The 16,055-nt window shown below is 43.0% G+C and overlaps 1 protein-coding gene across 2 annotated transcripts; it reads left to right on the forward strand.

Moving 5' to 3' along the window:
• The first annotated feature begins 2,071 nt into the window (after positions 1 to 2,071).
• On the forward strand, positions 2,072 to 14,919 carry GNGT2 (G protein subunit gamma transducin 2). Of its 2 annotated transcripts, none has more exons than XM_083408464.1 (3): positions 2,072 to 2,234; positions 12,679 to 12,768; positions 14,489 to 14,919. In XM_083408464.1, exons 2-3 carry the CDS (start codon positions 12,685 to 12,687, stop codon positions 14,612 to 14,614), a joined length of 210 nt encoding a protein of 69 aa, XP_083264590.1. In that variant the 5' UTR covers positions 2,072 to 2,234; positions 12,679 to 12,684; the 3' UTR covers positions 14,615 to 14,919. The 2 variants fall into 2 exon arrangements, with proteins under 2 accessions (XP_083264590.1, XP_083264591.1); XM_083408465.1 differs by lacking the exon at positions 2,072 to 2,234 and adding an exon at positions 11,392 to 11,701.
• Positions 14,920 to 16,055: the final 1,136 nt, after the last annotated feature.

Raw genomic sequence — 16,055 nt, forward strand, 5'->3', positions numbered from 1 at the left:
AAACCAAGGCACAACTTTTGATTGGTGCAGGCGTCCCGGAAACAATTGCCGACAGCCGCATCGGGTGTTCAGCTTCTGAAAACTGTTCAAAAACCGGAATACTTACTTCCGGGTTTTCGGCGTTTGAGAACCAAGGCATTTGAGAACCAAGGTACCACTGTAGTAGTAGTAGTAATAGTAGTAGTAGTAGTAGTAGTAGTAGTAGTAGTAAGGCTTTTTTCCAGCTAGAACTCGCTGGAACTGTTTTGGCACCTCTCAGGTGGGTGCCATTACCATTCTAAGAGAACGAAGGAGGTGCTCATGATGGGTTCAGGCACCTCTTTTTCTAGAAAAATAGCACTAATAATAATAATAATGTCTAGATTAGCTTTGGCAGGGATTGAGCTTCTGTTTTTGTTAAGTTGTGGGTGAACATATCAGACGACACAGCGATTCTTCAGACAACTCTTGTTTATTCACAGGCCAGAACAGAACTGAACTGAAGGGTTCAGCCAGCCTGCTTATATAGAGCTCCACTACAACGCAACTGTAACCACTTTCTGTAACTATCCAATCACTGAACGTCACTTTCAAACCCTTATTTGCATATGTGGACCTGAGTGAAAACTATCTACAGTATCCCCCTGCTGGCCCAGGGTGAGAACTTCAGTACATAACAAGATGGCACCTGAGATATTGCCTCTTCCCAAGTCACTTAAGAGCACATGTTTCTAGTCCTTATGAACATATATCAAGCCCAGTGCTAGTAAAGGGAGTCAGAGAGCTTGGGTGAAGGATCCCATCCCTAGCTAACAGGCCCAGTGGTCAGGGATGATGGGAATTGTAGTCCCAAAACATCTGGAGGACCAAGTTTGCCTATGCCTGGTGATGGGCATGCAGTCTCGTTTCGCTCCAAGGCCACCTGTCCTACATCATTATGTAATGCAGGCTTGGCCCTTCAGAAGTTTTGGACAACTCTCCTCTCATCTAGCCAGCACAGTTGTGCTGGCCGGGGCTGATGAGTGTTTGTGTTCAAAACATCTGGAAGACACCAGGTTGGTGAAGGCTGGCTTAGTCTCTCCCAGGTGGAGTCAGTCCTGGGAATGGAAACAGGTTTGGGGATTGAGTCAACAATGCTGTTGCACCTCTGACTCTCTAGAGCAGAGTTTCCCAATCTTGGGTCTCCAGCTGCTTTTTGACTACAGCTCCCATCATCTCTAGCTAGCAGGACCAGTGGTCAGGGATGATGGGAATTGTAGTAAAAAAAAAAACCAGATGTAATCCAGGTTTGGGAAACTCTGCTCTACAGTAAATGGGTGGCAGGCAAAACAGAGTTTGCATGGGCAAACTCGGCTCTCCAGATGTTTTGGGACTACAACTCCCATCAACCCTAGCTAACAGGCCCAGTGGTCAGGGATGATGGGAATTGTAATCCCAAAACATCTGGAGGACCAAGTTTACCTATGCCTGGTGATGGGCATGCAGTCTCGTTTTGCTCCAAGGCCACCTGTCCTACATCATTATGTAATGCAGGCGTCTCCACCCCTATCGTTCTGCTCGGACACTGAAATCCAGCGCCGAGGGCCTTCTGGCGGTTCCCTCACTGCGAGAAGCCAAGTAACAGGGAACAAGGCAGAGGGCCTTCTCGGTAGTGGCACCCACCCTGTGGAACGCCCTCCCACCAGATGTCAGAGAAAAATAACTACCAAACTTTTAGAAGACATCTAAAGGCAGCCCTGTTTATGGAAGCTTTTAATGTTTAATAGGTTATTGTATTTCAGTGCTTTGTTGGAAGCCGCCCAGAGTGGCTGGGGGGACCCAGCCAGATGGGCAGGGTATAAATAATAAGTTGTTCTTGTTGTTGTTGTTGTTAGTCCATGAATGACTATAGAGACCTTGGGGATTCAGAGTTAGGGATTTCCAAGGTCTGATTTTTCAATATTTTAATGTTTGTCTGCAGATAGATCTATTGATCTGCTTTCCCCCCCAAATGTGCCATCTGTTGTCTCCTCCCCCCCCCTTCCCCCTTACCCCGAGTTTGAGGTTAAGTCAAAACACCTGACCAGTTTTAACTTGCTGAGTCTATTATCAGATTAAGGACAGGAGACAATCAGTTCCAAAGCAAGTCACCACCTAATACCGAAGACGTCTTCGAGCCGACAAGTGGACACGGCAGAGGACATCATCTCACCAGCGCAGGCAAATGTATCTCTAAAACACAGTGGAGCTTTGGAGGGGAGAACACATCAAAAGAGGTAGGTGTTCTCTCCTTGAACAGACCAGGATTGTTTTGTGATGGGAAAACAAAACTGCTGTAGGTCACCTTACCCAGTGCTTTTTTTTCCTGGGGGAACGCAGAGGGGGGCACATACCCCTAAACATTTTGTGATTTTTTGTCCATTTACTGTATTTATTTTTCCTGATTTGAACTATAAAATGGTGATTTTCTTGAGTCAAAACGAGAGTACCCCTAAACATTTTTTAAAGAAAAAAAGCACTGACCTTACCTATGGAGTTTGAAGAAGTTTACATTAAGGGTATTTGGGGTAGCAGTTTTATACGTCAAATCCACCTGCTGCAGCCCGCATACAGATACAGGTTCATACAGTCTGATTTTGGATGTGGAGAAAGACAATAGCTTGATTGTTTTAAAGAGAAATGGAAGCAGTGTGACAGAAAGATTAGTGCCACTGGTATACATGCTCACAGACGCACATGCAACACACACATTGATGGGAGGAGTGCCTATTAAAAGCCACAATGCCCCGATGATGATGATGATGATGATGATGATGATTTTATTATTTATATGCTGCCCATCTGACTTTTTTTTTTGTAAAAAGCCTTCCCGACATGTCACAGTACATATAACAATATGCATTGCATTCAGTAATGTACGTCAGTACTGTAGATGGGGTTAAAACTGAGTTATTTGCATTTTTAAAATTTATGTACTTATTGCACTGTAATATAGATTCCCCAGGCAACAAATAACAGCTTGATTTCTTAAAAAGAAAAAGAAAAAAACCAAAACCCCTGTAAAATATTTAACAGTGATACCAAGGCACACCAGAAACCAAGGCAACACAAAATAATCGACCACTCAATTCATACATCAGAGAAGCTTCGTAAACTGTTTGAAAAGTTAGAAAACAAGCAGCCGCCAAAATGGCAGGGGCAAGACTAAAAAATGATGGCAGATGATACCTAGAAAGGGTAGCTTTTTAAAAGTTATTTTAAAACTAAGCAAAAAAAAACCGCACAAATCTTTGTCATATAGAAAACACATTAATGTTGCCCCAGGCAAGCCTATGAAATCTCGTGTTCCACATCCTTGCCATAGCTAGGCAGATGAAGGCCTTGTGAGGTGGTGGTGGGAAAATTGGAGGTTTTTTCCTGTCCGTCCCATCTTATTTGTTACCAAAAAAATTGGCCAGGGACCTGCGTTTCTCCTCCCTAAATTTCTGAAGTTTTCCCAGGCCTTCGTTTCTCTAGCCATAGCTATGCTTTGGGATTAGGGGTGGCTGAGTGAGGCAGAGAGCCGACTGACAGAAATGTTTCCAGAAGCCCCTGTAAATTCATGGAAGTATAAAACGTGTCTGGGATTGGAAGTTCAGGACTTGCTCTCATCCCCACCACGCTGCAAAATGCAAGGCTGATGTGATTCCAGCTGTCCTCCCATCTTAATATTCTCAGAGGCATTTCATATGTTTATGCACATTCCTGTGTTGGGATTGTGTCCTGAGACCTTTAAGTACCTAACAAAGTCCTGATGAAGAGTCGGACACGACTAAACGACTTAACAACAATATATATACGAGAGCCAGCGTGGTGTAGTGGTTAAGAGCAGTAGACTCGTAATCTGGTGAACCGGGTTCGCTTCCCCGCTACTCCACATGCAGCTGCAGGGTGACCTTGGGCTAGTCAAACTTCTTGAAGTCTCTCAGCCCCACTCACCTCACAGAGTGTTTGTTGTGGGGGAGGAAGGGAAAGGAGATTGTTAGCCGCTTTGAGACTCCTTAGGGTAGTGATAAAGCAGGATATCAGATCCAAACTCATATATATATATTATGGAACGCTTTCCTTCAGGCACTTCTTTTTGGGCAAATCTATACCATACATTTAAAGCAGTACTTCAGCAGTCATGGCTTCCTGCAAAGGATTCTGGGAACTGTCGCTTATTAAGGGTACTGAAAGTTCTTAGGAGACGCTGCTCACAGGGTGACAATTCCCAATGTCCTCAGCCAACTACAGTTTCCAGGATTCTCTGGGCAAAGCCATGACTGCTAATGCAGTACGCAAGCGCTTTAAATTTATTGTGTGGATGTCACTTCCAGGGTAAGGCTAAAAATGTTCTGCACTAGGCAGCATAAGAAGTTCTCCTGTCAATAGCTCCAACTGCATACCCTCCAACATTTCTCCAATGAAAATAGGGGTGTCCTATTCAGCAGCGACAACAATTTTATTATTTATACCTCACCCAATTGATTGGGTTGCCCCAGCCACTCTGGGCAGCTTCCAACATATGTAAAAACATCATAAAACATTCTAAAAACCTCCCTATACAGGGCTGCCTTTAGACGTCTTCTAAAGGTTGTCTAGTTACTTATCTGCTTGGCTCAGGGGGGTTGCATAACTCCTACCCTCCAACATTTCTCTGATGAAAATGGGGAAAGCAGGACATTCCGGGATCAAATCAGAAACCAGGAGAGTGTCTGTAAATCTGCAACTGTCCCTGGAAAATAGTGGCACTTGGAGGGTCTGGCTGTGCAATTTTAGACTCTGGACTTGGTGGTCTTGCCGGGGCCTCTCTTTAGATAGCAAGTGTCTTGCTTCATTTACAGCAAAATTTTGGTCCTTCCTGAACATTCTGCTGACTGGGGCCTTGTATTATAGCTCTGTAGTTCTGCCCTGATGCTGTCAGTGGCTGGGTTCACGACCAAACTCTAGTTGAGCGAAGGGGAAAGAGAAAATGAGGAATTGTTTTGACCTCGAAATGCTTTTAGGGTGGGGTGCTGTTTCACTTACGGTCAAAAAACGCCATACAACTTAGGAAATCATGTTCTGCAAACTGGTTTTTGAACAGCTTTGGAAAGACACACATTGGGCCGACATGTCAAGTACAATTAATATGATCTTTCCAAATCAGTTCCATCTAATGCATTAGATGGGAACTGTATTGGCATTGGCACAAGCAGTGCTGGTTTATCTCAACAGAGCTGTGCAGATTGGATTAAGTATTTTGGCCCATTGGCAAAACAGTACAAGAGTAGAGGAAAAGAGGCATGGTGCCCATGACAAATTGCAGGGAAAGGGGAAAGCCTATGGGGCAGGAGAGAGTTGGGATTGGTTCTTACAATGTCTACAGAAGAAGATAACTAAAAAGATTCCTTTCTGCACCTTTTAACCAATGGATGGATGTTCCTCCACCCATTCATCCCTGTTGGTGGTCTTAAAATATAATACCGTGTCAACTATGAAAATGAATGTATTACCAAAAATGTTATTTTTGTTTCAAACAATTCCGGTGATCAGCAAGACAGGTTGTTTCAATGTATGACAAAAAGATATTTCTAAATATATCCGGCAAGGAAAAAAACACCAAGAATAAAATATAAAATACTGATAGATGCAAAAGAGAGAGGAGGTTTCTCCCTGCCGGATATGAGATTATATTATGAAGCATCTTCTCTTTGTTGGTTGAAGGAATGGATGACATTGGAGAATCCACATATCTTAGATCTAGAAGGTCATGATAATATTTTTGTTTGGCACGGTTATTTGTAGTATGAAAAGGTAAAAGTACATAAAGGATTTACAAATCATATAATTAGGAAAAATTTGTATAGAGTATGGGATAAATGCAAAAAATTATTGGAGACGAAAACATCACTTTGGCTCTCACCGTTGAAAGCAATAGCAGTAAAGAAAAAGAACATGATAGAAGGTTGAACACCTTATAGAACTTTATTAAAACAAGAGGGAGGAGAGTATAAATTAAAAGAATTTAAAGATTTATCAAGAAAGCTAACAATAGGGATACAATATCATCACTTGAATGAAGTATTTAAGAAAGATAGGATACGAGGGTTTGGAGAACAAATATCACAATTGGAGGGAGATCTGTTGGAATGTAAAGTGCTGTCTAAAATGTATAAGATATTATTGGAATGGGAGACAAAGGATGAGCAAGTAAAATCTTCAATAATACATTGGACAATAGATATTGGTTATAATATAGCTATGGAAGCATGGGAACGACTGGATATAAAATTTACAGCATGATATGGTTTAAAAGAAAACTACATGGAAATGTTATATAGATGGTATCTAATACCGAGTAAATTGGCAAAAATGTATAAATCAAAATCAAATGTGTTGGAAATGCAAAGAGAAAAAGTATTTTTTATCATATGTGGTGGTCTTGTAGAAAGTTTGCAGCTTACTGGGAAATGATATATAATGAATGGAAAAAGATGTTTAAAATAACATTTGTTTTAAAAAAACCCAAAAAACCTAGAAGCTTTCCTTTGGGGAATTAAGGGATAGAACTACCTAAGCAGTATAGAAATTTACACGTTTGTGACTACAGCTGCAAAAATGTTATTTGCCTAAAAATGGAAGGAAGAAGAAGGTCCCAACTGTATCCAAAAGAACGGACATAAAAACTTGTGGAATATGCAGAAATGGCGAATCTTACCAGAAAACTAAGAAATCAAGATAATAAACTTTTAATAAAAGAATGGAAATGGTTTATTAAATATTTACAAACAAACTGTAATCAGATAAGGTCATTGACAGGATTATTGTAATAACCTGCAGTTTAATAAGAGCATATATTTAAAGTAGATGAATAAAAGAATAAGTTAATTTAGAATACACAGGAAATAATGTAAGGAACCACAGAAAGAGGAGGAAGTCGAGTTCTGAAATGTTAGAATGATTCTAAAACTATTGAAATGTATATAACTAAAAATCATAAATATTTTTTTTAAAAAAGAGTATAATTCAAATGCTGAGGAAGTAGACTTTGTCAGCCATTACTGATCTTCAAATCAGAAAGCCATATGAGGCAGTGGTTAGAAGGCAAGTTCAAAGATCAGTGGGGAGCCCTGTTAAACTTCTGAGAAACTCAAGAGTTTACTGTAACACAGCTTGAAAGTCAGTGTTCTGAGCTTGTGTTCTAATGTAAATGCTCTAGTGTAAATTTAACTTAACTAAGATCCCATCTGCATTGCACAATTAAAGCAGTATAATGCCACTTTAAAGAGCTTTCCCCCTAGAATCCTGGGAATTGTAGTTTGTTAAGGATCCTGAGAGTTGCTAGGAGTCTCCTATTCTTCTCACAGAGCTACAATTTCCCGAGTCCTCTGGGAAGAGGGATTGGTTGTTAAACCACTTTGAGAATAAGGCAACGCCTTATTCTTTCTTCTGAGATTGTATCGCAAGCATTTGGTTCATTCACCAATACAATGGTTTGCCTTAAAGAGGAGACAAGCGCATTTCAACAATCTTCCTTCACATCCTCGCTGAACACACCCTCATATGAAATCTGATGGTTTTTTTGGCAAAACCATCTAATGCTATTGAAGGGCAAAAAAAATTAAAGGTAAAGGGACTCCTGACCATTAGGTCCAGTCGTGGCCGACTCTGGGGTTGCAGCGCTCATCTTGCTTTATTGGCCGAGGGAGCCGGCGTACAGCTTCCGGGTCATGTGGCCAGCATGACTAAGCCACTTCTGGCGAACCAGAGCAGCACACAGAAACGCCGTTTACCTTCCCGCCAGAGTGGTACCTATTTATCTACTTGCACTGTGACGTGCTTTCGAACTGCTAGGTTGGCAGGAGCGGGGACCGAGCAACGGGAGCTCACCCCATCACGGGGATTCGAACCGCCGACCTTCTGATCGTCAAGTCCTAGGCTCTGTGGTATAACCCACAGCGCCACCTGCGTCCAGTAAAATTTACTGAATCCCTAATTCAGTCATGAAATCTACAACCAGCCTATGCAGTGATTCAGGATTCATTCAATCATTCAGGCGGGAACACACGTTTACTAGAAGCAGGCCCCACTGAAAGCTGTGGGACTGATGTCTGAGTAAACGGGCAAAGGACAGTGCTGAAATTCATTTAAAACATTTATATCATCATCATCATTTTATTGGTATGCCTTCTTTCCATCACCATGCTCAAAGCGACTTACAACATAAAAAGAGTTACACAATTACAAACATAACAAAAGTAGTCCTAAATAATAAATAAAACACATCAAAAAGTACACATCCAAAGATACACAAAATAATATCAACAGCAGCAACAAAATTCTCTAAGCAATACCCCAACCAAAGAGCCTGGAAGTTCGAGGGGACTGTCAGAAAAGGAAACATGAACACTGTTGTTGTTGTTTAGTCGTTTAGTCGTGTCCGACTCTTCGTGACCCCATGGACCAGAGCACGCCAGGCACTTCTGTCTTCCACTGCCTCCTGCAGTTTGGTCAAATTCATCCTGGTAGCTTCGAGAACACTGTCCAACCATCTCGTCCTCTGTCGTCCCCTTCTCCTTGTGCCTTCCATCTTTCCCAACATCAGGGTCTTTTGCAGGGAGTCTTCTCTTCTCATGAGGTGGCCAAAGTATTGGAGCCTCAGCTTCAGGATCTGTTCTTCCACTGAGTTATTCAAGCCCCTTCGCCACAGCAAGGCAGTGATCCATGAAGGGGATGAACACAATTAGAAATATTTTAAATGTGAAATGCAATAGAAACAGTAAAATCATCATTAGTTAAGATGAAACAAAGCAGCAGCAGTAAAACCAATCAAAGAGAACAGAAAAATGAAGGCCTTCCTAAAAGAAGTAGTAAGATCTTCACACTGCAGCAGAAGACAACCCATTTGGGCAGGGAATTGTCGATGATCTTAGCACTAGGGCAAGTTCATATGGGAGCAGATGGACCATCACGTATCCTGGTTCCAAACTGTACAGGGCTTTAAACTTCATAACCAGACCATGAATTGGACCCAGAAAGAAAACAGAGAGCCAGTGCTGTCTGGCAGTAGCAAAACATGCCCCCAACATCTAGGACAACTTAAGATGACATCCAACAACATCTGGAGAGCACCAAATTGGAGAAGGCTGTATCATGTGGATCAGGTGGTGATCTTAAGAGTATCGCCGCATAGTGTCATGAGCTAGGAGCTCCTCTATCTCTACCGCCTAAATTATCCTCTTTGTGTTAACCAAGTACACTTGTGCCAGTCTGGTGAGCAGAAGAGGCCCGAGCTTCAAAAGTGTGGTCCAAAGTCAGTGAATCACAGGAGCATCAGAGGGTACACCATGAGCGAAGCACCATGTGCATAAACATAAGACACATGGGGCTCTCCTATCAACCTGTACATGTGTACCTCATAACCAATTGTTCTGCAGCTCCCCTCCTTCTGCTGCAGAACACTTAGTACAGGAGACCCTTCTCCAGAAACCTGCTTCTGAGTCCAGAATGGAGGTGGCAGTGGACTGGATTCTGGCAAGACAGAGGTGCCAATCTGGGAACAGAACAGCCCATCTGGGAACTGAGATTCAAGTTGTTCTGGATGGAGTAGTATATTCTTCTGGAAATCACAGACATGTATTTTGGGAGTACTTCTGAACCTGGCCTTGGCCATTCCGTTTCTAGGGAGCCCTCCCCAAACCATAGTTTTGGTTGCAGCACAGAGAGCCAGCCAAGTCTCTGCGTCTTCACAGCTCCATATGAGACTAGCCCAAATTCCCCGTGATCTATTCTCCCACACCTAGCATGAAGGAGTGTCCAGCCAGGTGAGTGGGGGAAGGCCTAACTCTTCCACTGGCAACACATCTCTATTTGATCAACTCTTTAGACAAGTAAAAAGGATCCTAAATAGGCTCGGCCAGGACCATTAACAGAACAAAGAGACTGTTTAGACCTCTGCAATAGGTTCTCATCTTGCAAATACAAAACCACAGGTTTGGAGGTTATGTAAATATATCATCCAAACTGACACACACACACACACACACACACACACACCCAACAAAAATCCTATAACAATATATTCATGCCACTGATTTCAGCCTAGTTCCAACTTTAGCCGTTCCACAAAATCTGAATCCAGCATTATGTATTCTTCTTTATCCATCACTTATTCGCATTTGCAGCCCAGAAGGGGCCAAAGTGGACCAGAACTATCATCAGAGGCTGGTGTTTTTCTGCAGCTGTTACGATGGGAGAAATTTGGGGGCAAACAGGTCCCAAAACTTTGACTTGTTTTTGTTTCATGACCTTGGAGAAGCCACAATAACAGCCAGGCTGTGGGTCTCTAAAATACAGATCAGGCTTGTCTTCCTCGCTGTGGGTTGGAGAGGCTTATTTCATTAGCGATAATAAAGCGCTTTGGGGCTTATGGGTGGAAAAAAGAAAACTCTAGCAAAGGGCAACTTCTTAACTTTTGCATGGAAATAGCAGCAAGGTCAGCAAAATGTTGTTTTGCTCCATTTAGAAGAAGCGGGCCAGTCATTTCAACTCTGAAAGTTAGGATACCGGACCGGCAATTATTTTACTACCTAACCCCAACCCCTAACATTACCAACTCCTTAAACTGGCAACAACAACAACAACAACTTTGCAGTGCTTCTTTAATTCAGGACAGGGTGATTCAAACCGTTTAAACAGCCCTTAGCAGAGAAATGGGATTCTTAGCCTGCTTGGCTCTGTCTGTCCTAACGGAAGCCACAGCAAGATAGTTTGTTTGGTTCTGGCTGAAATTTTTCTGGAGAGTTGAGAAAGGAATTGACCTCTTGTGCTCAGAAGCTTGGAGCTGGTTGGACACGGCACTGATTCTGCCTTAAAGACAAATACTTGCCTCTGCCTGATACTGAAGCCTTTATTGGTCTACCTTAATTTGGAATTTCAAACAGGCATCTACAATAGTTTTTGCTACTTACTGCTCCCTTACTATGTTAACAACGGCGTGGGGAATTTTCACCAATATAAATTATTTTCGTCGTCATTATACTGCTTAATGCCAAAACAAGCTTCTGAGCTGTCTACAAAATATTTTTAAAAACCATTTGCACAACAGTAGTATAATTATACAATAATTAAAAATACACTCTAATTAAAACACAATAAAACAATCCCTTGGAGGTTTCTAAGCAGAGGCTGTATGACCATCTGTCATGGATGCATAATTTAGCTGCGATTCCTGAATGGCAGGGAGTTGGACAAGATGACCCTCAGGTTTCCTTCCAACTCTACAATTCTATGATCCTATTAAAAATGGGATTTTGCCAATGCAGTGTAGCAGTTGCAGAGACTAGGGAGATCACAGAGCTCAACTGCTCACTCAGCTCTACCTGTACAAGCAATGGATCAGCCAAACTGTTTCTGGCTTGTACCACCCTGGCCTGTACCATCCAGACTACAGAGGGAGAGTCACACATTTCAGAGATGGGGAACTAGCAGCCCTCCTGTTTGTGTTAGACTGCCAACTTCCAACATCAGTCTACTGTCGCAGAGGCGCTAAATATTGACAGGCATCTTCATGGTTTTTTGCTATCTCTTTTGTGGAGTTCACTTCTCGTTCCAGACTTGGACCAAGCAGATTCTTCAAAGCAGAAGATTCTCCTCTTGAGAACATCCCAACAAAGGGATGTTCTGAGCATCTTGGCACAGCCAAGACGACGCGTGGAGACATTGTCCAGATTTCAGTGAGGTTGTCCATAATTTCACCTTATTTTTTTCTGCTTCCCAGATGCATACCTTCTTGTTGTTGTTGTTGTTTAGTCGTTTAGTTGTGTCCGACTCTTCGTGACCCCATGGACCAGAGCACGCCAGGCACTTCTGTCTTCCACTGCCTCCTGCAGTTTGGTCAAACTCATGCTGGTAGCTTCGAGAACACTGTCCAACCATCTCGTCCTCTGTCATCCCCTTCTCCTTGTGCCCTCCATCTTTCCCAACATCAGGGTCTTTTCCAGGGAGTCTCTTCTCTTCTCATGAGGTGGCCAAAGTATTGGAGCCTCAGCTTCAGGATCTGTCCTTCCAGTGAGCACTCAGGGCCGATTTCCTTCAGAATGGAGAGGTTTGATCTTCTTGCAGTCCATGGGACTCTTGAGAGTCTCCTCCAGCACCATAATTCAAAAGCATCAATTCTTTGGCGATCAGCCTTCTTTATGGTCCAGCTTTCACTTCTATACATCACTACTGGGAAAACCATAGCTTTTACATACACACCTTTGTTGGCAGCATACCTTCTTAGTGCCTTGTTTAAGTCACCCAACTTTTGCAACGAACAAAGTGAAGGGCATATGGTGGCTGGTTGAATAAGCTGCTTAACTAATTGATTAAGGTTCTTTGTGAATCTTCATTGCCATGACTTCATGTAGGGAGCAAGCAATATCTAAGGCATAAGTAGACACACCAAACATAGTGGTAAATCCTACAATCTATTGATGGGCACAGTTTTTAAAGTTTTAAATAGATACCACAGGAGGAGGGAAACTGAGCTGCAGGAGGAGGAGTTTAACCCTCCCCGCTGCTAAGAACCCAGCGAAAATCACCCCCCGCCACAAGTTGTCAGTTGCCCCAGAATGGAGCTTTCGCTGTTGTCACTACCTGAAAATGAGTGCTTATTTGTCTCCGCCAGAGGGGCTGCGTGAGATTGGCTAATATGGATTTGTCTTTGGATTTCAGGGCAAGATGGCCCAGGATATGACTGAGAAAGAGCTCCTAAAGATGGAAATAGACCAGCTGAAAAAGGAAGTGAAGCTTGAAAGACAAATGGTAATGATTCCCAAAAGCTCTGAGACAAAATATTTATGCTGGCCGGCCAATTGGTGCCAGGCTGCACAGACAACATGCATTTAAATACAAAGAATTGTGGGAAATGCAGTTTAAAGGGGCTGGGAATTGTAACTCCTTGGGAGGGGGCGGAACTACCATTCCCAGGGTTCTTTGGAGGATGTCGTGTGTTTTAAAGGTATGGTATATATACAGCCCTATCGTGCGCAAGTTCTTTTAAGTTACACAGCACAAATTGTCAGGTGGAAAGAGGAGGTTGCTCAGTTCTGGCTATGATCAAATAAAGCAAGCATAAGCCACTGAGAAGTTCTCCTGCACAAGGCCTACTGAAATAAATGGGAGCTATGCAAGGATAGCTGGTGGCGCTGTGGGTTAAACCACAGAGCCTAGGACTTGCTGATCAGAAGGTCGGCGGTTCGAATCCCCATGACGGGGTGAGCTCCCGTTGCTCGGTCCCTGCTCCTGCCAACCTAGCAGTTGGAAAGCATGTCAAAGTGCAAGTAGATAAATAGGTACCACTCCGGCGGCAAGGTAAACGCCATTTCTGTGCGCTGCTCTGGTTCGCCAGAAGCGGCTTAGTCATGCTGGCCACACGACCCGGAAGCCGTACGCCGGCTCCCTCAGCCAATAAAGCAAGATGAGCGCCGCAACCCCAGAGTCAGTCACAACTGGACCTAATGGTCAGGGGTCCCTTTACCTTTACTTTAAGCGAGGATACAACAGTATTGCACAGCTCCCAAACATTGAATGTGTCTTGTGCAGCAGAAGTTCCTGTTGAACAGAGCCCTGTATTATGTAATAGTGCAAAGACTATGGGTTGTTTCAACCAGACAGCTACTTGAGTATTTCAAGCATTCAAGTAGCAAGACACATGGGGTGGTATTCAATTAATTAACTCTTACTCAGAATAGGCCTATTGAAACTCACAAACCTAAGTTGGTTGTGTCCATTAACTTGAATGGGTCTCCTCTGAGTAGGCCTTGCATTGAATACCACCCATGAAGACAACATCAGTGAGGATTTTGCTTCCAGCCAGGGGGATTTGCTGAATATTTGTACACACACACACACACACACACACACACCAGAGTTTAGTACTTGGCTATACAAAAATCCCTGAAAGAGTTTGAAATTGAGATTTCCGACTTTCTCCAGTGGGGTGAGTCTGTTAGTTATTACTTTATTGTGTTGGCCCAGGACATTTTGCTGCCAAAATTAGGAGGAGCAAAAAGAGGCGTCACTCCCTTCCTAGAGTCAAGGAACAGAGCACCAAACCGTGGTCACATTATTTTGGGCATCTCGGGCAGAAAATCCCACAAGTGCCCCTCTTCCCTCTGCAGCAGTTAAAAAAAGCAAAAGCAAAATAGTAAATAACTAACCATTCACCACCTCACTCTGTCCAATGGTAGAGCCGGCTCCCACCAATTTGCATGCTTTCACATGACAGCTTTATTCAGAAATTGGTCCCATTGAGGGGTGGTAGTCAACAAAGTAGATCCACTGGTGCAAAGACTTTTGGCTGCACAGTAGCACCCTCCCCCCACCCCACGTTCCCCTAAATCTGTTATGGGTAGAGCTGCATTTGTCCAGGTTTTCCCACACATGTCTAGGAACCGCTCCAGGAGAGATCAGGTACCAAAAAGTTTTAGGCCGGTCCACAGAACCACAATGATGATGCTAATTTTCCCCCCTCCTCACACAGGTCTCGAAGACAGCAAAAGAACTCAAGGATTATATAGAATCCATGGCTGGAGAAGACCCTCTCTTAAAAGGTGTTCCAGAAGACAAAAACCCATTCAAGGAGAAGGGGGGCTGTATAATAAGCTGACACCGGCCCCGCCGAAAGAAGATCATTGTTGTGTCCTTGTACGAGAAATACCAGGACTGTAAGAATCTGTCTAGCGTAACTGAGTGTAAATGATCTTCTGCCGGGGGGGCGGGGTGGGGGTAGGACTCCTTTGCTGGAGTTTCACATAGAACAAAAGAATTGGAAAGTGGTCTCCTCCAAAAGAAAAAAGGAAGGTGACAATCTCTCTTTTAGGACCTCACGTTCAATTCCTTGGGTTGCTTCGAGAGGAAGGATGGGATATAAATTGAATAAATAAAATAAATTCCCATTTTGTAAATACGTCACCAGTTTCCCAAAGAAAGCCTGGTTTTAATTGCTGGTTTAGTTTTTTGAGTTCGATTGGCATATTATTTTGTATGTGTTTGGTTGTTGTTTTTTACTAGCTTCCCAAGAGAAAAATGGTAGGCAAAGTTAAGTATTCTTTGTGTAGGATTCTTCTTCTCAAGAAGCGAGTGTCTTTTACAGCTGGGATGGGAGAATCTGAAGCCCTTGGCCTAATTTCATGTAACTTGCAGAGATGGGATAGCAGAGAGAGACAGAGAGCGCAATGAAATCCTGTAGAGCTTCAAACTCCGCCCACTTCTGGCCATGACTCCACCCACCGTTGGCTGCACTCCCCCACTGACTTTTTTCTGTGGGTCAATTGCCCTTTCTTGGCGGGGGGGGGGGGGGGAGGAAGGGTTCTCCACACATTTACAGATTTTATAACCCACATTTGTGACGTAAGGGGCTCTGTGCCCACCGTACATTTAAGGCACTTTTAAAGCCCAAAGAAGAGTTTCAGCAGTTGTGTGCTTAATCCTTCCCCCTCCGAACATTTTTCTGTGTCAAGTCATACACACAACTCCTTTTTTCTCTTCATGAGTTTCTTGAGTTTCACAGTCTTTATGACATCTGCACAGTACGAGGAGGGGGCAATTTGGAAAAGAAAAATGCTCCAAGGTGTGTTTGCCTAATCCTTTCCCCTCCGGCCATTTCTTTCTTCCAAACCACCCCATAGAAGCTTTTCCCGTTCATGAGTTTTCAGAGCCTCCCAGCTATAGCGCTTTTATGACAGCTGTAGGAGTCTAACGCTGAACAGTTTGCCAGCTTTTTTATATATATATATATATATATATATATATATATATATATATACATACACACACATGGAGACAAGTGAATATTAACACTGAGCACATTAACAAAGAGATGAAACAACACAGCCCCCTCCTATTGTCCATAATTATCGTCAAAGATTAATAATTGCCATCGCTTTTTCTAAAAGTAATGAGGCTTATTCTTCACACAGCATCACCACATATAATTGTCTTGTAAAATAACGATAGCGTTCAAGTCAGATTTTGAATTGTCAGTTGTATTGTGGAGTGCAAAATACAATAACCTAATTGTTTGTAATTAAAAACGCAGATCTTTGTGT

Source organism: Podarcis tiliguerta (assembly GCF_965153285.1).
Source record: "Podarcis tiliguerta genome assembly, chromosome: 13".
Taxonomy (NCBI): domain Eukaryota; kingdom Metazoa; phylum Chordata; class Lepidosauria; order Squamata; family Lacertidae; genus Podarcis; species Podarcis tiliguerta.